This window comes from Mirounga leonina, unplaced genomic scaffold (genome assembly GCF_011800145.1).
Source record: "Mirounga leonina isolate KUSES-001 unplaced genomic scaffold, KU_Mleo_1.0 Mir_115, whole genome shotgun sequence".
NCBI classification, from domain to species: Eukaryota; Metazoa; Chordata; class Mammalia; order Carnivora; family Phocidae; genus Mirounga; species Mirounga leonina.
Window position 1 is genome coordinate 45,588,214 of NW_023270268.1, and position 23,322 is coordinate 45,611,535.

General features: G+C 38.1%; 2 protein-coding genes across 3 annotated transcripts in view; one reads left to right on the top strand and one right to left on the bottom strand.

Moving 5' to 3' along the window:
- MED12L (mediator complex subunit 12L) overlaps nucleotides 1-23,322 on the top strand; it is a 317,050-nt gene that overhangs the window by 213,830 nt on the left and 79,898 nt on the right. The window lies entirely within an intron of this gene.
- The window catches only part of P2RY12 (purinergic receptor P2Y12), a 45,412-nt gene continuing 39,456 nt past the window's right edge, over nucleotides 17,367-23,322 (bottom strand). Inside the window, exons 2-3 of one of the 2 annotated variants that reach the window (XM_034997097.1) lie at nucleotides 21,226-21,390; nucleotides 17,367-19,370 (exon numbers count right to left, since the gene is read on the bottom strand). In XM_034997097.1, the coding sequence (XP_034852988.1) occupies nucleotides 18,328-19,347 (1,020 nt within the window). In that variant the 5' untranslated portion in view covers nucleotides 19,348-19,370; nucleotides 21,226-21,390 and the 3' untranslated portion in view covers nucleotides 17,367-18,327. Of the gene's footprint in view, nucleotides 19,371-21,225; nucleotides 21,474-23,322 lie in introns of those variants that run through there. The other variant, XM_034997105.1, reaches the window with a different exon arrangement.

Below are 23,322 nucleotides of genomic sequence, written 5' to 3' on the forward strand. Positions count from 1 at the left end.
ATTTGTCTTGAAGCATATCATGCCAATCTCAAGTTGGGACTTGTTCAAGCCAGTCTTACTTAACATTCAAAAAGGGAAGTAGTACACGTTTAGTCATGAAAAAAGTGTAATGCTTTGATGAAAAGAGCAGCTGAAAAACAGCCCATAACTTTATTATTGTTCAAATCACTGAAAGGTTAACCTGCATAATTTTTTTTCTGCTGATTTTTATAGCAAGTCTCACATTTCATAAAAGCCACAGGAAACTTTATAACAATAATTATCTTGCTGCTTCATTGGGGGATCCTATTAAATGCAGGGAAGCTCTTTTAATAATAACTGCTTTAGCCATTACAAACCCCAAATTTATTTTGAATACAAGAAACGTCCTGGGATATGTGTTTATGATTCTTCACCACCACAATGTTTAAAAGATTTTTTTTTTCTTTTTTTACTAAAGGTGAGTTTTTTCTTCTAATATTATTTTTAAAGATGTTAAACCCACAGACAGATTGAACTAAGAGTGCAACTAAGTATTGTTTAAATTTACACACTGTTAACATTTTTCACATGCTCTACCCCCCGCAGTATTTTGGGGGGACCTGTTTGAAGTTGTAGTCCTTGTGACAAATGCCTTGCCCTTAACTCCTTCAGCATGTGTTTCCTAAAAACAAGGATATTCTCTTACCTAATCACAATATTGTTATCAGTCAAGATTAATGTTGAAGCAGAGCAGTAATATTTTAAATTCTGTCTGTATTAAAACTTTGCACTTTCCCGGTAATACCCTAATTTTTTTTGACGTGGCATTCAATCACTGGTCGCACATTGCATTTGATTTTACTCTCTTTTTTAGGCTCTTAATCTTTAGAACAATCTCTCTCCTTTTTTACTTTTTAAAAAAGTCCCCCTGGCTTTTGAAAATTGGTTTGCTCTGTATTTGCTAGGGTCCATTCTGTAGGATAGGTAGTAGGGGGTGCCTCAAAATGTTTTTGAGGCACTTTGGACTTATTATCCTGAAATCTATATTAGACTAAGTTTGGGATTTTGAAGTCAAATAAGAATATCTATAATCTTGTTTGGAAAAAGACCTGGTTCATGGATTAAGAATCACAAAGTTGGTAGATCCAAACTCTCATTTTCTTTGGGATACTGGATAACTTACTCAACTTTTCTTGATTTCATTTTTCTATAAAAGGAGGATTATGATTTAATTATAGAATTTTAGATGAGAATTCCCATTACCTTATTGATTTTTCAAAATAAAGTCTTAAAAACAGAAGCATTCAAGGAGAGAATGTGTTTCTAAGATCTTGGAATAAAAATTAGGTATTATTGGTAAGTCTTCCTGAAACCTACAAGAACCCTTTCCCTTTACCCTATTCATATGTCCCACTTTTTTAGTGTGAGACATTGACAAATGTATTACCAAGGCTTGTCTTGGTCTTCTAGTCCTTTCTCCCTTGCATATGATTTTCCTTTGCATACAAAGGGCTTTCTAGTCTTTTTTTTTTTTCTTAAAGATTTTATTTATTTATTTGAGAGAGCGAGAGAGTGCGCGAAAGAGGGGGGAACATAAGCGGGGGGAGAGGTAGAAGGCGAAGCAGACTCCCCGCTGAGCAGGGAGCCCCATGCAGGGCTCAATCCCAGAACCCTGGGATCATGACCTGAGCTGAAGGCAGACACTTAACTGACTGAGCCAGCCAGGTGCCCCTGCTAGTCTTTTGTAATACACTAATTCACTACAAAACAAACACAAGCAGAGATCTAATAGCTCAAGTTGATCTGTCTTGAGTACCCATTTCTTTCACGTGGAACCAGAACATGCAATAAGGATTGTAGTAAAATCTTCCTCACATCTTACTGTTCGATCTCTGTACACAAAAGTCACTCTAATTGTGGCTCACATCCAATAGCTGCGAATTTGTGCTGAGTATAATTACTACAAACCCTTTAATGTTTCCTTGCTGAGATTGGTATCTTTAGGTCCCTATGCTTGAATTACTGTGCTTAATCTGTCATTTGAAATGATTTGTATCTATTAGGTCTGCTTTAAATAAAGCACTTACCTTTTTCTGGTATGAGAACTTCATTAATGGTTGATTAGAAGGAAGGGATGGTTTGGAGATTGAGTCTGGAGATATGCGGGTGTGTGACTCCTGACCTCCTATTGATACTCTGCCTTGGGCTGTGCTGCTTAGTCCGTGTCCTCACTTTGGAAATTTTGCTTGAGGCGGTGTCAGGCCATGACAGGAGCCTAGTAATTGTGGGGTCAGACAGACTCCAAGGTGGATTTCAGCCGTGCGCCGCCCCCCGCCCTTTTTTTGGACAAATCATTAATGTAGCTGAATCTGTTTCTTCTTCTAGAAAATAAGCTTGGGGATGACTACCTTGTAATACTGTAAAGATTAAATGAGATAATATACAGGAGAATTCTTACAGTGTTTAGAACAGGTTGGTACCTAATGAACAGTAGCTTCTCTCTCTCCTTTCCTCCCACTCTGTCTCTCTCCCCCTCCTTCCTCCCAGAGGCAGAGTGACTAAGTGAATGAATGGGGGTGTCTGAATGTAAATTTGGAATGATTAAAAATGGAAAACATTCCTCAACTTAGAAGTCAGATTAAGTCCATAATATTTTAATTGCCCTTAGAAAACTCCTGGTTTTTCTTCAATGATGAACTGATGATTACTTGAAATGCTTTTTATGTTCTTTCTTGACAGCTTTCCCTTCTGAAAAGGAGGAAATTAGAAGAGCTTATTCTAGTCTGACATGGTGGGAAAGTATAGAAGCTAAGAGCAGGATATGAAGGGGGAGAAGAGAGTTGGTCTCAGAAGGTTCACCGCATAGAGGTTAATGCTTCATTTACTTGTCGTTCAGGCATTTTTGATTATAGGGAATTTCCGTTACAGAGTTAAATAGAGTAAAAAGGGAAAAAAGTGTTGAGTGATATGTCTATATGATATAAATTTAATGCACAAATACAATATTCTTAAAAAGCTATATAAGTATTCAGATATGCATTAGGTAAAATTGTTCAAGATGGATACCAATAAGTACAGTCACATACAAGCTTCTGGTGTTTAAGCTGATTTTTAAAATAAAGGCAGGCAGGGGTGCCTGGGTGGCTCAGTCGGTTAAGCGACTGCCTTCGGTTCAGGTCATGATCCTGGAGTCCCTGGATCGAGTCCCGCATCGGGCTCCCTGCTCAGCAGGGGATCTGCTTCTCCCTCCGGCCCTCCCCCCTCTCATGTGCTCTCTCGCTCTCAAATAAATAAATAAATAAAATCTTTAAAAAAAAAAATAAAGGCAGGCATTTTAATTACCATGCTTTGAGATGTTACATTTGTCAGTTTGAGTTTTATTATAGAAGTGGCAAAAATTCACATGCTGAGTGTGATATGGAATTTTTTTAAAAAATGGCTCGGTCAAGTGTCTGGCTCTTGGTTTCGGCTCAGGTCATGATCTTGGCATCCTGGGAACAAGCTCTGCATTGAGCGCACTCCCCCCCCCCCCCCAACTTGCTCACACACACACTCTCTCTAAAATAAAGAAATCTTAAAAAAAAATTTAGTTTAGGGGTGCCTGGGTGGCTCAGTCATTGGGCGTCTGCCTTCGGCTCGGGTCATGATCCCAGGGTCCTGGGATCAAGCCCTGAATCAGGCTCCCTGCTCCGTGGGAAGCCTGCTTCTCCCTCTCCCACTCCCCCAGCTTGTGTTCCCTCTCTTGCTATGTCTCTGTCAAATAAATAAATAAAATCTTAAAAAAAATTTTTTTTAGTTTAGCTACTTTACTAAGTCTTAAATTCAATTTCCTTTCTCTTCTCTATCCTTTTTTTCTCTTTTATAACTTCTCCCTGTGTTCTCAACTCCTATCCCTACCACTTGGTGTCTGCCGCCCGCCCCCCGACTCCCCTTTCCCTACAAATACTTTATACTAGAATGTATGGGGTGAGGGGGGATTAGGCTAGGTATCAGAAACCCAGGTAATATTAATGCCTGAAATGTTGGCATACCCACTTTTCTGGCTGAAGCTGGATTTTCATGGTCATGCTGTTATACCCACCATGTGTTTGCATTTTTGCTCTGTTAGCTGTTTCACGTGGAGCATATTCACTCTGCACTGCATAGGAAGGGGCCACTCTATCTGTTCTTAGAAACCCTTAGAAAAAGCTAAGGTAATATAACAGCAGTTGTTTTTTTCTCCTTGAAAGTCTTGTAAACGGACTTGTCCTTTGTGGCAAGATGAGAGTTGCTCGTAGTCCCTCACTTCCCATTACAAATTGGGCTCTACCCCACCTTCTCCTCAGTGTTACCACTGACTTCATACTTGTAGATTGATCACATTTGACCTTTCTAGAGTGTTTGATTTTGTTGACTATTACTTCCTCCTTAGTTTCCAGTATATGAGATCTCCTGTTGCTCCTTTTAATTCAGCCCCCACCTTCCACCCCCTAAACTCCACATTCTAGGCATCTCTTCTGTCTGTTCTGTCCAGGACACTTGTGTGGCAGGGACTCTGGGATGCTCAGCTCATTCCTTCATCTCTCACTGTATCAGAAAAATTATCCCCTTGCATCTAATCTAGCCCTGTCTTCAGAGCCCTGGATCCATATTTTGTCTCCACTGGCTAGATTTATTGACCCAGATTTCTGAACTTGAATCAGACCCAGAATCTGCTTCTTGCCCTTCCTTTATGATCCAACACACTACTCAATCTAACAGTCTTCAGAGCAATGAATCTCAGTTGTAAGGGGGGTAGTGTGGGGATTATGGACCCCATTGAAAATAAATTTTGCATATTAATTAAATACATTTTACATATAATCCCCTATTCTCCAGTGGTCTTGGACTCAAAACCTGTGTCTCTGAAAATGTCTGTAAAGTCTATGTCAGTTTTTTCCCCGTGGCTCTTGCCTGCATAGATGGAAGACTTCTGTAATTGATCTCCTATCTTCAATGGCTCTTCCTTCAATCCATAATCATAATCATCCCATTATTGGCAAATTGATTTTCCTAAAGCACAAGCAAAGAGCATGTAGTTCTTCACTTCAGAACCCTTCCATGGCTCATTGAGAAGTCTATATAATCCAACACAACACCATAGCATTCTACTGTAGGCTCCCATGCTCCATTCCCAGGCTCATCTTCTACGTCCACAGGCAGCCTCTGGCCTCCATGGCCCCTTGTGCTCTGGCCATAGCACTTTCTCCACCCCTAGCTGCGTCTTCCTCCAAGCTGTTCATGGCCTGGCAGCATTCCCTTTCGCATGCCCTGTGTCCTGCCTCAAGGTCCAGCTCACGTTGTCATCTCCTGCAAGTCCTTCCTCATTTTCTCCATTTGAAGTTAGCTACGTTTTCCTCTCAGTTTTTATGGTGAGTGAATTTTGTCTCTCATACAGTTTCCACAGTTGGATTCATTGTGGGATGTGTGCCTGACCATTGTGTCCTTCCAGAGAGGCAAAGGGCCCTGCACTAAAGGCATGACTGACTCAGTGAATCAGTAAACCCACTCTTTGGGATTTTCTGTCTCTCAAGACCTCTTGAGTGTTGGATATACTCATGGGGCTGAACCACTCAAACTCCCGAGGTTGCAGACCTCATTAGTATTGAGACCTCTCCCTTCCTCTTCAGGAGCCACCTCCTTCCCATCCTCGCAGCTGGGGTGTGATGTCAACCCTTGAGGAGCTTGTCCCGATGGTGTAGCAGACCTGTTGAGGCCTGGGGCCTGAGGCCACCTGCCTGGGTTTTAACCCCAGCCCTGCATCTGCTCGCTGGCAGGTCGTGTGCACTGTGGGCAAGGTGTCTTTTTGCTATGTGTCTCAGTTTTCTTTTTTTGTTGCCCTCAACAGGCAACCCTGTGGTATCTATCTCATAGGGTTGGAGTGAGAAACAGAGAGGTGATAGTCCTTGTAGAGCACATAGTATGGTGCCTGGCACATAGCAGGTACTCGGTAATGACGGCAAGCTGCCTGTGTAAGGTCCTGGGAGGTTCTCGCTCACTTCGAGGGTCGGAGCTAATTACCTGGCAGTACCTGAGCTAGTTATGGCCCACACATGAACATATTGTTTTCGTGGGGTCAGGGAGTGTGGAGGTGGCTACGGAAGTTTTGAGAAGAGCAGAAACTATAGGAGACGGGATTTATGATTTCTCTTGAGAACATTAGAATATCTGAGGTGGGAAATATAGTGGTTACGAATATGGGCTCAGAAGCCAGAGTCTGAATTACAGTCCTAGTTCTGCTATGTATATGCTGTGGTGTCCCCATGGAAGTTGCTTAACTTCTCTGTTTCTCAACTTCTTTATCTCTAAAATGGAGATCACAATAGCACTTCGTCACTTCCCGTGATTACTAACTGGGACAATCTGCTGAAAACTCTTGGTAGATTTACCTAATACCTAGTAAATAGTAAGTAGTGTGCACTTTTTGTTGTCACCCGGTCGGTTCTTCTGCTGTTGCTACTAGCCAGCAACCCTGGGCCCCAAATCCCTCTGGTGCCAACAGTTGGCCCAGAGCAGTAGAAACCCCCGTAAGCTGGGCATGACCTTTCCAGGTAGCTAAGTCCTCACCGTTGCCTGTCACCTTAATCTGCCCTGTTCTCTTAATAACAGTTTTGTCTGTCTCCTATTGACAGATTCCACTCCTTTGCATTCATGTCCAAGAAGGCTATGCTGTGAATCTCCAGGAATAGTATGCACAGTTCTCAATATGAACCTCAAGGAGCAGTTAGCACAGTAGTTCTTGACGTGTGGTCCAGAACAATAGCATCCGTATCCTCTGCAAACTTATTCTCAGGCCTCACCCCGGACCTCCTGAATCAGAAACTCTGGGAGTGGGCTTAGCAATCTGTGTGTGAAGAATCCCTGTGGCTTGTTCTGATCCCCACAGCAGTTTGCGAACTACTGATTTAACATGTGTTCTATATTCATATTGCTTACATCCAGTAAAAATAATTACATTTAACTTTTTACAAAACCCTTATTTGTGTTCGGAGCTCACAGATTATATCAAAGCTAAGTTTTTTTTTTTTTTTTTTTTTTGCTTTTTGCTTTCTTGTTTCTGTCATTAATGGCTATGGTATAGCATCTCATTCTATAAGCATTGTAGAATTTAGTATTTGTGATGGCTAGTTTGGAAAGTTGTTTTCAAATGGTTGCTTTGCATTCTGTGAGTGTGATTTTATTTTATTATTATTTTTTATTTATTCTTTTAAAAATTTTTTCTTTTTTTTTTTTTTTAAGATTTATTTTATTTATTTATTTGACAGAGAGAGACACAGCGAGAGAGGGAACACAAGCAGGGGGAGTGGGAGAGGGAGAAGCAGGCTTCCCGCGGAGCAGGGAGCCCGATGCGGGGCTCGATCCCAGGACCCCAGGATCATGACCTGAGCTGAAGGCAGATGCTTAATGACTGAGCCACCCAGGCGCCCCCTGTGAGTGTGATTTTAAGGTGGCTCTAATATGCCCATTCCCTAAATCCATCATAGATTATTTCACTTTGTACATCAGGTACTCAGCGTTTGAATATAATGTTACTATAATATAATTAAATATTTGTATTTAGGGCAGGCATAATTTTGGAAATTTTATCTTTAAAGATCTTTTTTAAAAAGATTTTATTTATTAGAGAGAGAGAAGGAGCAAGTGAGCACGAGCAGAGGGAGGAGCAAAGGGAGAGGGAGAAGCAGACTCCCCGCTTAGCAGGGAGCCTGATGTAGGACCTGACCCCAGGACCCTGGGATTATGTCCTGAGCTGGAGGCAGACACTTAACCAACTGAGCCACCCATGTGCCCCTTAAAAGATCTTTTTTAAAAAATTGTGTATATTATCAAGATGCAGTTACTTATAATACAGTATTATAGTCTACATGTGATTGTTTAATATACTTAGTAAAGGCAATGTGGATTTAGTGACATCTCTAACAGTCCATGATTTAATTCTTTTATTTCAGAGAACGAAAATCAGACATTAAGAGTATTTTTTGAAGAGTTTAGGAGATTGTAATATGCTACAGTTACAGATTTTACTTAACCGAAACCAGTAGCACATAGCTAAAGCATTTTGCCTATAGCTTTAAAAGGGAAACGTTGATAAACATTAGCCCAAAGCTACACATGTAATGTTTATTAATTCTGCTTTCTTCATGTTCATTTACTAGCAAGCCAAGGAACACCCCCAACACCCAGGCCCCTGGGTACATGCTCTATAGGAAGGCAACTAAAAAGAGCTTGAGTTTTCAATAAATTTATATCACCTTTTGAAAATAGAAACATCAGTGAGAATTGGCTTCCTCCTTGCTTTTCCAGCATGTAAAAATAAAACCAGCTTGAGTTATTTTATCAAATATTTATTGATTGCACAGTGAGACACATCTTTGCTCTCAAAGATACACATAAATTATTAAAAGAGTAGATACATGTGTGGGCAAGTAATTACAAAGCAGTGTGATAAGTACAATAATTGGGGTGTGACAGCAGTCCGATGAGGGGGTGATTGCGTTTGAGATGGTGGTGGGAGGTTGGGTAGATGAGATTTCATGGGACAAGTGATAGCATCTTAGGGTTTCATGGATGGGCCAAAGGGAGATTTACGTGTGCAGTGAGTGGCCCAGAGGCAAAAAGGAGCAACGCAAGTTCTCACAGTTAGAAACGTACAGAAGAGTGTAATGTTCCAGGGATGGAGCCCAGTTAGAAGGTAAGGCCAGAAAGGTGGGCACGTTCCAGGGCCTTCAGGGCCTTGGAGAACATGGGAAGAGGCTGGGGGTTTCACCTGTGGTGATCGTGTTGGAGCCAGCGGCACATTTACAGAGCATGAATACTTTGTGCATTTTCTCTAGAAGATACAAATCTGTGGCCACCATTCTAGATAAACCACATTTTAGCTTTTTTGAAGCACAGAGGGATTCAGGAAGAGATTCGAGGGGGAAAAGTGCGAATAGGTTACCATCCTCAGCAAAATTTCCCAGTATGGATGCTATTGATTGTGGGTCAGCAGTTCCATCCATAAATGTACCAGGAATGGCACAACAATGACATAATTGTATTTCAAACATTTGTAATTCATGGTCTGCAGGGAATAGCGTGGGAGGTACCAAGAAAACATGACATGGTTTCTGTCTTTAAAACACGTTGTCTTCTTAAAGAATCCTAACCATCTTTTGGGGATGCAGTCAGGAATATCACTAACTGGCAAAGGGAAATCTCCCACGATGGCCCTCACACATACCCAAACCGTGGGAGCAGTAGTGAGTGTGTGAGGCAGGAGGATAGAGGTGGTGGCCCAGGAAGGCTTTGTTGAGTAGGTGGCGTATTCAACCGCCATTAGAGGATTTGCCGGGCAGAGGGAAAATTCCAGAGAATATCAGTCCTGCATTCTTGCCACTAAATTCTGCACACTTAAGGCATGCAGAGTACTACAGTACGATATTTTATGTGGCTTAATAATGGTCTTTGCCTCGCATAGAGTACTGAAATAATGTTAGTACTCTTGACACTGGAGGAGGCTCTTTGTAAGGAGAAATTCCTTCATCCAGGCTTTCTTGGGGTTTTCTGACCCTATTTCAGCTCCCCAGATGCTTCATGTCTAGCATCCCTTTCAATCACTAGCTTCAGCTTTCATCAAAGGATTTTCAAGTTTGTTTGTTTTTAAATCAGCAAGTATCAACAGTTGTGGGACCTGAAAGCAGTAGTGTTGTATGAATTATGTATTGTACAGGAATGTGAGAAGGTGTTTTGGAAGGAAGGTTCTTAGTAATTTACATGTATCCATAATGTTTTCCAATATGTAAGTGAATGCTTTCAAAAAGATGACCTCTAGTGGCCACTTGCTTTCTGTTGCATTCTCTGACCAATACTTCATTCTGCTCATCAATCGATCTACGTGGACTTAAAATTTATATAATCCTTTCTGTAAACCTGGGTAATAACAACATGTAAGAAAACCTTTGTCTCATCTGTTTTTCTTTCATTGCTTAACCTTGATTTCCAAATCAATTATCTTTTGAAGTCTTATCGATTAAATAGAACGTAGACATGATAAAGTTATCAGGTTAGAGTTATATTGTCTGAGTAGTTTGATTTTCTTGGGTTGATCCTGTGATCTTTCTCCCTCTCATACATGGTAGGCGTTCTGTGAATTTTTTACATAAGAATATGTATATTAAGGGATCCATGCAAATGTTAGTTGCTGCCAAAAAGAGAGTCGTTTCTTTAGCTATAAACAGTTGGTTTTGCAACCTGCAGTCAGTCTTGCTGTTGGTTTGACTGTGAGTGTATGGAACTCGGGCAAAATGAAATGGAGCAAAACACACAAAGAATACAGCCACAACAACAAATACTTTACCTTCCAGCTTTGTGTTGTGTTTGCGGTCCTTACTTCTGGACTTTCTGTAAGAGCTGTATACTTTTTTTGCAATCACCACATAAAACAGAAGCATCAGGACAAAAACAGTCCAGAAAATGAACTGGCATATGTAGTTCACCACTTGATGCCATTTCAGCCCCAGGGGACCCTTCAAGGAGGCACACTTTTTCACAGATGCCGGCGTTGCTTCCTTGTTGCTCAAGATTATATTTGGCAGAGAGATGAGGAACAAAAGGAGCCAGATAAGGGTCGAGACCATTTTTGCAAAAACAGGTTTTTGGACAAAAAATTTTCCAAAAGGCCTGATGATCTTGAGGAATCTGTCAAAGGCTATGAAACCTAGCAGTATGATGCCCACATACATGGTCTCATAAAAGATGACAGCCGAGAAACGACACACAAAGGCCCTGAGTTGCCAGGGTCCGAGGTGTGAGTCGGAGAGGATTTTAAACGGAAGCATGAGCGTCATTATCAAGTCAGCCACCAGAGTATTTTTGAGGTAGACAATGAAGGTGGAGGAACTGGGGATGTGAATGAACACCCACAGGGCCAGAGTGTTCAACAGGATGCCGATGAAGAACACGACTGTGTAGGTGACTGGGAACACCAGCTGCGATATCCGCGTGTCCCTGGGGCACTGCTCAGACCCATTGAAGCCCTTTATCACTGTGGTGTTCATGGTTTCCAATGTCAGCTATTACAGATAAACACATACACAAAGGGAAACAAGAAGCATTTCATCATGTGGAAGTGCTACTTTTAAAAGCAGACTTTAGGTGTATAACGTATTAACACCTTACATTTACTCATCACATTCAGTAGAGGAGTTGAAAAGGCACATGTTGTTTCTAGCTAGAATTTTTTTAAACATGTACTACAATTTTGGTACTTGTAATAGTACCATTATTTTTACACCCTTACGAAACCCAAATAACAGGTTCTACCTCATTTGTAAGTGCTACTTTTAACATGCAGTAAAACAAGACCCATTTAAGAAGTCATAATTCATGTCAGATTGTTGCACATTATATAGTTCCTTATGCTCATAATCTATGGTTTCTAGAATGTCTACCTTAAAGTGTTCCCCCCCCCCTTGAATATTTTCTTTCTTTTATAAGCAAGCCCACTCATAATAAAAGTTGAAATTCACCTTTGTTTGTGAGGATCCTGAGCTCAGTGTCTTCTGATTGAGGCAGTTATTAGTTCAGCCCACGGAGAGCATGTGAAGCAAGTGTTGTTCTGCTTTCTTATACCGGTTTCCTTCCTCATTTTCACGTGCGTAATGTGATCAATTAGAATGTCTTCATATTCAAACCTTTGCAGATTTTCTAATAAGAAGCCTCTTTTATTTCAAGCTTAGGTACTGTTAATCTACTGTAACTTGAATATCTTTATATTTTCTCATCTAATAACTTTTGGCATTTTATCTTTTCTGTCTAGACAGTCACTGAAATTTTTGAGTGCCTTCTGTATATAATAATAGGTGGCAGAAAAATAAATTACCCTCAAATTACAACCACATAGGAGAGAGTACGAGTTGATTCTAAAATCAGAACCATCATTTGCACTCTTGTAGACTGCTTTGTCCAGAAATCTGTATTCAATAGGATGACCTCTTTATTTTTACATTTATCTTGGTCTTTTGGTCTTTTATCTCAGAGAGATTGACTTTTTTCCCCAAAAGTTCAGGGCTGTTAGACACAGATTTGGGGGTTAGAATCCCAGATCCAAGAATTACTGGGAGCTAGATCATAGTCAGATGATTCAGAAGCTCTCTGCCTCAGTTTGCTCATCTATATTGTGGATTTAATGACAGTATATACCTCATAGCATTATTGAGAAGACAAAACGAGTGTCTAGAATAGTGCTGGGTATATATGAAGCACTAAAAAACGTTCACTCCTGACTGCAGTGCTGAGTGAACTGCAGATTTCAATGGAGATAATTTCACTCATTAGAAACCATTTTTGGAAATCTCTCTGTATTTAATGTTGTATGCGAAGTGTGGAAAACTCAGGAATTTCATCAGTCAGCCTTGGGCCAAAGTCTATAAAATGTATCATTTAAATCTCTTCAAGTTTGAAAGGGTGTAATTGCCACTTTGTGTAAAGATGGTTGTTGTCCATGAATAGAAAGGTTTCCCTGCCAGATAGGTAAAGGGAAAGAGGAAATTGAGAGGGGAATGAGGGGAATGTGGAGTTCTCCATGATGAGTTTCACTTCATATTTTTTACTGCACATTTCACCACAGAGTTGGAGCAGACTGTGTGGTTAGGTTGATGGAGAATTTTGGGATGGCTTGGTTTGGGATTCTGGGAAGAAAAGTTTCATGTCCCACTGGATGTTTAAAATATGAGAAAATAAGATGCCTGATAATTTTGTTGGAACTACCCAATGTGGCACAGTTTAAAAAATGTGTGTTTGACTCAAATAAATTGTTCCTTGGAAATACAGATTCTGGATTTCATTAATGTGATGGAACGTGACTTAAACATCCATCTTCTTGCTTGCTTCACTAGGGGAAAAATAACAAACTATTTTTACTTTTTAAGTAGAAGTATTTGACCTACATAATTAAGTATAAATTTCCCGAAATCTCCAAAACCGTTATCTAGATGGAGGTTTGGAATATTTTCAGTTTAAATAAGGAAATGCTGTATAAGATTATTTCATAATATGAAAACTGGAAATCACATTTTGGTCAACTTTCAAAATGTCCAAGTGTGGGAAACTTTCAAAAGAGGAACTGACTTAACAGTGCCCATTTCTAAAGTTATGGAATGTGTTCTTTCAAATGTGGCAAGTTTCAAAATGTTTGACCATACTAAATATCCAACACACCACACATTCCTATATGTCCGTGTGCTTAACATGTATTAGTTGACTTTCCTTTGATTCACAGCAATGCTGCCCCCCTCCCCAACCGAGGGACCCTTGTTAGCTTGTCTGAGAGGCTGCCCAGCAGAGCAGATAGGAGCACTGTCTCAGGAGCCAGAGTGCCTTGGCTCAGTTTCTTATTGTAGCTTTTATTTTCTTGTGACCTTGGGCAAATTATTTATGTTTTCTATGAAACTGTTGCCTTCTCCTTACAATGAAAATAAATAATAGTATCTACTTTGTTGATTTGTTAAGGAATGAAATGAGTGAAGATTCACCGAGTGCATAGACTAATGCATATCATGTGGTAGGTGTTAGTATATTTCTTGTTAAATGAAGTTAAAAGTGGGATACCATGTATACCTTTGGGGATGGATGGGGAAGAATCAAAGGTGAAATGAAAGATCCCAGAAATTAGAAGCTTGCCAAATGACAAGAAACCAAATTTAAATCCTATATTTAGTCAAAACCAATACAATCAGTCTAGCCAGTGAGTATAGTGCTCTAAATGATATGATCTTACTTACTTTTTAACAAAAGTCCTCAGAGATTGGTCCCATTTTACAGATGAGAAAATTGAGGCACAGCAGTTGAGCAGTTTAGCCAAAATCATGCACCCCAAGCCAACTTCAGACCCACACAGTCTGGTTCAGAGGTCGTACTAGGAGCCTGCCTCACATTCCCAACCGTCAGAAAGCACAGAGGGTGAATTGTCCAGATTCTAGAGTTTCTGAGCTTTGTATTACTGATTGATGAGTGAGGAGTAACAATCAACTTTAAAGGTTAATGGATTTGTGAAACTTTTTCCCTTAAGGTGAAGTACGTGGTTGAAAACATAAATTGGTTCCAAGTGGTATGATCCAGAAAGAATTAAAGAAGATTACATTGAAAGCTCATAGAAATTAGAAGCCTGCCAAATGGCAATAAACTATTTTTTCCATTTGTAGTCTCTTTTGAGATTTTCCTTTGGATCAGAGTTAACAGTTTAGAGGTTCCTGTTGATGTGGCCAACCAGTACCATCTAAATAATATCTGAAAAGATGAGGAAGTATTTGTTTTGATTTGGAATGAAAGTCATAGTGGGAACTCTTACAAAAGGAGCCTTTTACTTCTCATCAGATCATAGCATGGTACTTTCTCAGATGATATGAAATTGTTTTAAAAAAAATTCCACACTGGGTTAACTGAAAGGGGAAATAATAATCAGTTAAAGTAAGTTATGTAGTTTAACATTAAGTATAGAAATGTCTATAAGTAGAATCAGTATTAGAAAATCTCTACATGTAAGTAGAAACAGGCAATAAAGTCATAGTATTACCTGGAAGCATATTAATATCTATTTTCATATTTTTATTATAAGAGGAAAGCAAGTTTGAAGAATTCAAAGATAAGCAATTTGAAGAATTCAAATATAAGCATGTGTATAGGTAAATGTGAAAGCTAATCTCCCCTTGCATAATGCATACAAATGTGTGTGCAAATATATATATTTACGTTTATTGACCTATCAGATCTTTGTTTCCTTTTCATGTTAGTCCATGAAGATTTACCTATTTTTTTAAAAAAAGTTACACTATAGAAAATTACCATAGTTGGGTTAAGCCATTACTGATTGGCATTTCGTGTTTTTTTCTTTTTTCCAAATTTTTCTCTGTTAAAAACAGTACTGTAGGACACATATATGTCCATATATGTTTGTATAGTTGTTTCAACATATTTGTAGAAAATTTCCTATAAGTGGGATTGCTGGACCAAAGCTGTGCAGCAAAATGTTGAATGGTATTTTCAAATAGCTTTCCAGAAAGATCTTACCATTTTACAGTCTCCCTGAGTGGGATTCTTCCTTCCAACACTGTTATAAAAATCTTTTAAAGCAATTCTAAGCTTACAGGTGAAAAAGGCTCATGTAATTTAAGTGTAAATGTATTTGCTTATTAGTGAGAGTATATAGTTTTTCATATTTTTATTGTCCATTTGTTTTTCTCTTAGAAATTGATTTTTTATGTCTTTTCCCATTTAAAAAAATCAGGCTGTTTCTCTTTATTTACTGACTTGTAAGTGCATTTCTACATATTTAATTCTAGCTGGCATAATTGCAGTCTTACTTTGGGCATTACCAATCAACAGTGATCACCTAGATCGGGCACTGGAATCTAGTTGTTTTTAGTGCAAAGCTGCTGAAACACCTAGATGCATGAATAGTGGGTTCTTTTTCTGAATATTTTCTCCCTGTTTTTAGAGTTCTGGTCCAGGGGTTGTCAATCTTCTTTTCTAAAGAGCCACTTAGTAAGTATTTAGGTTTTGCAGCCATGCAGTCTTCCTCACAACCCAACTAAATCAACTCTGTTGTTGGAGCAGGTAACCAACCATGGATAAAACCTGAGTGTGTGTGGCCGTGTTCTTATAAACCTTACTATGGACCCTGAAACTTGAATTTCATATAGCTTTAATACAACATGAAATTTTATTCTAATATTTCTCCTGTTGATATTTGAAAATGTAAAAACCATTCTTAGGTCACAGGCTGTACAGAAACAAGGGGTGGACTAGGTTTGGCTTGCAGGCTATAGTTTGCCACACCTGCTTCAGACTTTCTATAAAAACCACTGTGAAAAACTGCCACTAACCAGCAACCTTAAGACTTCTTAGCTACTAAGGCTATTGGCAAGACTACATTTTGTTTGTCTCATCTTCTGAACTTTTCAACTTCTGGACTTGAGTCTACAAAATTTGGCTTCACTTTTTTTTTTTATTAAATCTGGGATTTATTATGTATATTAAAATTCTTAAACCTGGAAATAGTGACATATTCTGTGTATCATGAGTACTCTGTAAATACTGGTCTCTCAGTCTCTCTTGGGTGGATTCAATTTGATTTTTCATACAGCAGCGTATGCTGTCCAATGTCTTTGAATAAGAAATTCCCAACAAAGTGTGATTTAGAGTTTAATGTAAATTTTTCATATTGTATATAAAAACATAGATAATTCTAAACACGTTACAGTTCTTTTACAAAAATACTGTAATACGGGCGCCTGGGTGGCTCAGATGGTTAAGCGTCTGCCTTCGGCTCAGGTTGTGATCCCAGGGTTCTGGGATCGAGTCCCGCATCGGGCTCCCTGCTAGGCGGGGTGCCTGCTTCTCCCTCTGCCTCTGCCTCTCTCTCTCTCTGACTTTCATGAATAAATAAATAAAACATTTTAAAAAACCCCAAAAAACAAAAATACTCTAATACCATTGGCATTTGTTTCTTTTCTTTCTCTTATGGAAATTGTCCTCTCAGTGATCTAATTTAATCCAAAGGGAAAGAATATTTGGGAAAGTCTTTGCCCACTCTGCAGTCTCCCAGCAGTTCATATGGTCATGGCACCATGGTGTCAGTTTTAACCCACTCTCTGTTCCCTGACTCGGATGGGTTGAGAGGTGGATTTGACCTTCTTTTTGCCCATATGCAAAATAAGAAGATCAGACGAGTTGATCTCTAGTTTTCTTCCATTTTAACTATCTGCTGTTCTTACAGAATGTGCGCACTTACACATGTGATGTTAAAGTGCATTGCATTAGTCTACATGGCTAGAATGTAGACTAGCAGTTTGTAGAAGATGCATCTTTTTTGATGAATTTCTCTTTGCGCTTCACCACTAACATGAAGTGCTTGCTTGTAGAAGTGCCAGGGAAGTAAATGCAGCCGCTTGAGAATAGATATCATTTAGAAAGTTGAGTGAGTTCAACTTTGCACTGATATTTAGCTCAGCAGAACTTGTGGAGGATTTAGATAAAAATCGATTAATACTGAAGTTCAATGAACTTCCTTATACTGCACCGCACCCCCCTTTCCCCCCCCATCATATTTTGATATTGGTATCCATGCCTTACATTTGAGAATTGCCTCTGGGGATCATAAATAACTGAGATAAATAATGTCAGCTTCCAATTCTGTTATATATTTTGTTTATATTAAAAATAGTCACTATGGCTTGTGTAGATTCATACTTCATTATCATTTACTTATGAACTAATTGATGTGTTATGTCACCTTCAATAGAGACTTTGCCCAATAACTTGTCATAAAACAGTTTTTGCAGTTATCCTTTATTAAATGGGTTTGTTGTTTGATGTAGGATTATATAAGAGGTGAGTGGTGGCATCTAATGTCTTTGAACAAAGAAATTCCAACAAATTGTGATTTAGAGTATAATGTACATTTTTTTTGTATTACACATAAGTGACAAACCAGTAATTACAAACACTTTAACCACTTTTCTGTTAATAGTTATGCTTTGCAACCGCATAGTCACATTTGTTTTTCTCACTGAAGCAAATACTCATTAACCCAAGTAGCAGGTAGTTTCTGAAAGCTAGTTAATAAAGTTAAGTGGCAATGATGGTATTGTACCATTAATAAAACTGGTTTCTCCAGCATTAAGGAAATACTCAAAGTTTTTTGGTATTAGAATGTCATAAAAATAACTTTTAATAACTTTGCTATTTCTGCTTTTTTTATTGGAAAAGTATTTTTAAACCTCTTTTTAATGAAAATTAAAAAAATTCACTCCAATTACGATTTCAATTAGTTTAAATTTCTTAGGTTTTTGCTAATAATTAGAAGTTAGTAGTAAATATTCTTTGTAAAGTGTCCCACTTATATTTTTATAATGAGTATCAAAATAGATCAGCATTTGGTTAGGGACTAGGGTGTATATACATCTTAGTATAATTTTCAGTCAGAAGACTTTTATCAGATTTATCATTCTTCTTTAGTTGATTACAACTTGATAATAACATCGTGTTCAATAATGTACAGTAGATATTATATGGTCACACACTTTGCCAACACTCTCCGAATCATGACTTCTGTGTAGTTTGGCTTGTAACCATGATGATTAGATACAGTTCATTTTGCTACACATCTACATGTTAGGTTTCTTTTTCTACATTTTAAGATAGCTTTTAATACTGGATAAGTAAATGAAGATTACTTCTTTTGTTTTCTGTTACTTGTTTAGAGAGTCACTGTTACTAACTCGACTTATTATTAGACAGTATTTTTACACAGTGCTTTCCTTTTGGATGTTCCAGATACTAATAGATTGAAATATTACCTCAGGTAGTTTACATTGGAGTCTCTTCACTTGGGTCACCGCCATCCTGTTCTTTTTTCCTATTTTGTTGGGATGGAGACGTTGCAGAATTGGGGCATTTCAGCATACTCATTAAGGAGTTTTTGAAGGACTTGCAGAGGAAAAAGTAGATGAATGGATCCAGGCATGCATTTAAGGAAGTTAACCAAAGTGTGCTCTCTTTAACATAAAACAGAGTGTTCTCAGCAGAGCAGTCAAAGACATCTCGGGTTTGGCTCAGGGTGTAGGGAATGCGGGCAAAATGGAAGGGAACAAAACAAATAAAAAATACAGCAATGATAATGAAAACTTTGATGTTTACCTTTTTCTTGGGGACTTTGCCTACGCCCCTCGTTCTCACATACGACCTGTACAGTTCTTTTGTAATGAGTGTATAACATACAATGACAATTAAAAAATTAATCCAGAAAATGACTTGACAGATGTAATTGACTATTTCATGCCAGACCAGACCAAACTCTGATTTGAGGAAAGAGCATTTCTTCACATTCTTGTCTCTTGGCCTCCTGTTGGTCAGAATCATGTTGGGCAAAGAGAGTAAGAACATGAATGCCCAAATTACAACAGAGAGAATTTTAGCCCCCAAGAGATTGTTGGGGTTGGACATCTTAAATGGCCTGGTCGTTTTCTGGTAGCGATCAATAGTTATCAGTCCAAGGAATGAAATACTGATATACATTGTGAAATAAAATATGACAGAGGTCACTTGGCAAACAAAGGTTCTCAGTGGTCCTGTTCCCAGTTTGGCATCACTGAGAATTTTGAATGGAAAAGTTAGAATCATGAGAAGATCAGAAATGACTGTGTTCTTAAGAAAAATAATAAAGTTGGATTTACTGTGGATTTGAAAGAAAATCCTCATTGCTAGGCTGTTTGTGATGAGTCCAACAAAAAACAAAACAGTATAGAGGAGCGGGAAGAGGACCTGGGTGATCTTATAATCTCTGGTGCACAGGCTGCCATTCCCGGCCACAGAGGTGAGGTTGTCCATGGCTTGTGTTTCTTCTTTGCTACCTAGGGGAGGAGAGCAGGGATGGTTATTTTCAGTTCCAGACTATCAATTTTGCTCTTATCTCTGTGTAACTTTTTTTTTTTTTAAAGATACATTTTTTTGAGTGTGAGTAAGCTAGAGAGCGCGTGCAACCATAAGAGCAGAGGGGAGGGGCAGAGGGAGAGGGCGAAGCAGACTCCCCGCTGAGCAGGGAGCCCAGTGTAAGCCTAAGGCCAATGCTTAACCTACTGAGCCACCCAGGGGCCCTTGGTGTAACTTTTCTGGACAGCCTTCTCTAAAAATTGAGGTTTCCAATCCTTATTGTGACAGTAAGAATACAGAAAATTGAATCTCAGAATACTTAATTGTGGCAAATACCAAATAAAGTGGTCTGAAGTACATTATATGAGGGTATAGATACTTCTCATTTTCTAAAAGTTTGCCTCTTAAAGGACGTTTTTGTTAGGCACATGCGCACAGTGTATAGAAATGGGAAGAGAAACATGGACTGTGCTTTATTCCTTTCCAGCTTCATTTCCATGCCATTAGCTTTTTCGTTTCTATTCACAGTCACTTTTCCTGCATTCTCCTTATTCCTGGGCTCCATTTACTCTGATACCACCAAAGGGTTCTAAGGAGACGTGACTGATAATTGGCTATTAGAATTTAAAAGTAAAAAGGGGAAAGAAATTTGTATAAAATCACTTTTAGGGAATTTATTGTTAAATATGAAATCAGATATAAAACTTTATAATTGGAAGCTATTTCTGCCTGTATGTTGCTCAGTCATCCATTTAGAAATCAACCTCAGACTAATTCTTTAGCTGCAAATATTTTAACCCACATATATCTTATTTCTGACTTTGGACAGTATATTTGAAATTTTTACATACATTTTCTTGAATATCATTCACTTAAAAAAAAAAACCAGTAAACAAAATGAAGTGGTTATCAAATGGCGTTCTTCAAAACAGCCAGGGCATACTTTCCAGGTATATAGAGTATGTAATGATAGCTAAAATAAAATATCAAAGCCATGTCCTTGTCTGGTTTCCTAGGTTATTACACCACAACAGATGGCTATAAAAGAAAACTAACACTTGACTTGAATACATTATCTGCCATCTGAGTTTTGAAATTTAAAATGAAATTTTAATGTTTTTATTTCATCAAGGGCAAATGGAATTGATTCTATATCAATATTATTCCTAAATATAGGACATGGTGTTGTACAAAGAATACATATCCAAATTAAAAAAAAAAGATTCCACGTGAAAGACTTAAGTATGACAAATAAATATAACACTAAATTCCCACAAATGTAATATTTCATTATCTAATTATTGAATAAAAGATTCATGTCACAATTACAGCTTCAATTTTCAACACCTCCTCCCCAATTTAACTTAAAAAAATACTAAACAAAATTCAGTATTAAATTGAGATAAGATGGTAGATTGCAAGCTTCTTTGCTACTGCTATTTACTCTAATTTGTGCATTCTCTGATTGTTTTGAAAATTATCCAATGGGAATGCTAATTTTGCATAGGCTGTTACCTTCTTTAACGAGTAGTCTTGGTATCAGGAGTGTCACCTCCATCTATCTATATTTAAGTCTCACTTTCCACTCAAGGTAAAATAAGACCATTTGTATTTTATTTCCATGCTTTGTGTGTGTGTGTATTTAATGAAGAAGTTAGTGGTTGTCTCTATCAGCATTAATACAGTTTGTATTTTAAGTTTTATTCCAAATAAGTACATGAATTGATATCAATTATTTTTAAAGGTTTCCAGTGTTAAGAAAACTTGACAAACATGTACACACCCATCATTTTTTAAACACATATATTTGTCAAATACTTTTAGATATAAAGTTACCTGTTACTCTGTTGATTCAGGAGGATTTAAATGTATCCATTAAGTGGCATTTAATACATCCTGCAGAGTGGCATCTGGTATTTTCCTTTCAATGTCTTAGTTTAGTTGTTATTACTCTTTATAATCGAGTATCTGCTGAGCTCTCATCAGTAAATCTTGAGTGTTCTAGAGAGAAATAAAGAGAGGAAGAGAGGACTTCACAGTCAGAAATTACCTTCCAATGCCCTGGACTCAAAGCTGTGCAGACACTGTATTTCCGTCTGGCCCCTTTTAGGACTTCTGCTTTTATTTCCCTGGGAAATGTGGGGCAGGGTGGGTAAGAATTCATCTCTTAAGAAGCAATTTTAAAATCTTGCTGCTTTTTGCTGAAACCTGCCATAGAGTTTGATGCTTTATGAGTTCTTTTGGTTATTTTCCATGCACATGATAAATCCATGTTGAGATTAAGCTTTTTGAAGTCTGCTTCCAGGAGAAGGTTGCAGGCTTGCTTTCTCAGATGATTATTTACGTGAAAACATACTGTGCTCAAGCTGGGTGATATATTGCCTTTTAACAAGTAATTACATTAACTCGACATGTGTGCTTGTTATGGATGTTAAGTCTCTTGTTCCTTGTTTTTTTCCTGGTTAATAATGTCATTATTTTAAATCTGTGTTTGATCAAGTCTTTGTACGTGAAACAGTTTCTTCTCATTATAAATTTTAGGATTCGAAAATTACATTAAAAAAGAAAAACAGTTGTATCCTTTGCCAGACTTATTATATAAAGTGTCTTTCATGCTTTTCTTAAATAGAATTTAAATATAAACAATTTTTTTGTAACCTTGCTTTTGGTTTGATTATATCATTAAATTAAGGGATCCCTGTTTCACTAATACCTTTATATAAATACTGTTTTTGTCCACAGACACATACAGTATTTCAAACTATTGTTTGTTCCATTAGATCCACTTGGGTAAGTGCCTTTGCTATGAACATATGTTTTGTTTACTTCTTTCTTCTGAGTTTTGAGTGTGTCCATCCCTGCATATGTTAAATCATCTTTGATCCCAATTTTCAAAGTGCAGAACAGCAGCTCAGCATCGCCTAGGACATTGTGACAAATGCACATTCTTGGGCATGAACCTAGATCCAGTGAATCAGAAACTCTGGGTGTACCCCTTAGTTATACTTTAACGAACCTTCCAGGTTCCAAGTGAAGTTCATTCACAGTAAAGTTTGAAGATTATGGATTTACACTGATCTGAGAATTTTGTTGGCATTAAGAGTTTGTAGTTAAGCTATACATTTGAGTTATTTCAATCAGACATTTCAGTCACATAATGATCCCATATGTTAGTCATCTAGAGGTTTGATAGTAAACTCTTGGAAAAGTGGATATTCTTTTTTATTTTTTAAAGATTTTATCTATCTATCATCTATTTTATTTATTTATTTAGAGCAAGACAGAGACGGCATGCAGGGGAGGGGCAGAGGGAGAGGGAGAGAGAATCTTAAGCAGACTCCATGCTGAATGTGGACCCAGCTGTGGGGTTTGATCTCATGACCTGAGCCAAAAACAGAGTAGGTTGCTCAACTGACTGAGCCACCCAGGTGCTCTGGGAAAGGGGGTATCCTTAAGTTATTTTTGTTTTGAAATTAATTGCAGTTACAAGTTTTAATACTTGTTTGTTGGTTTGGAGACACAAAATTATACTTTTGGAAAAACTTTTATGCCTATGTACACTTCAGAATAATAATAGCCAACATTTGACTCCTTATATTGTCATGAATTAACTTATTTTATGATCTCAGTTACTCTCTGAAGAGTATTATTTCAATTATTTCCATTCTCTGCATGACGTAAACTTTGGAGCAGAGCAGTGAAGTTAGAGACCCCATTCTAACCAATGCTGTTTGATCCCAGAGCCTGCATCTGTAACCACTGTGTATGTAGATAATCCTCATCTCACTGCACAAGCCCCCGTCTCCCTGCCTTGAGGCCCAGGAGCGAGAAGTAAATGTCATGAATGGAGTGGTTTTACTCTTTTCAAGAAAATAGAAGTCATACTTGCCCATACAGCAAATTGTAGACTTTAGTCTAAAGGATGTTTATGAA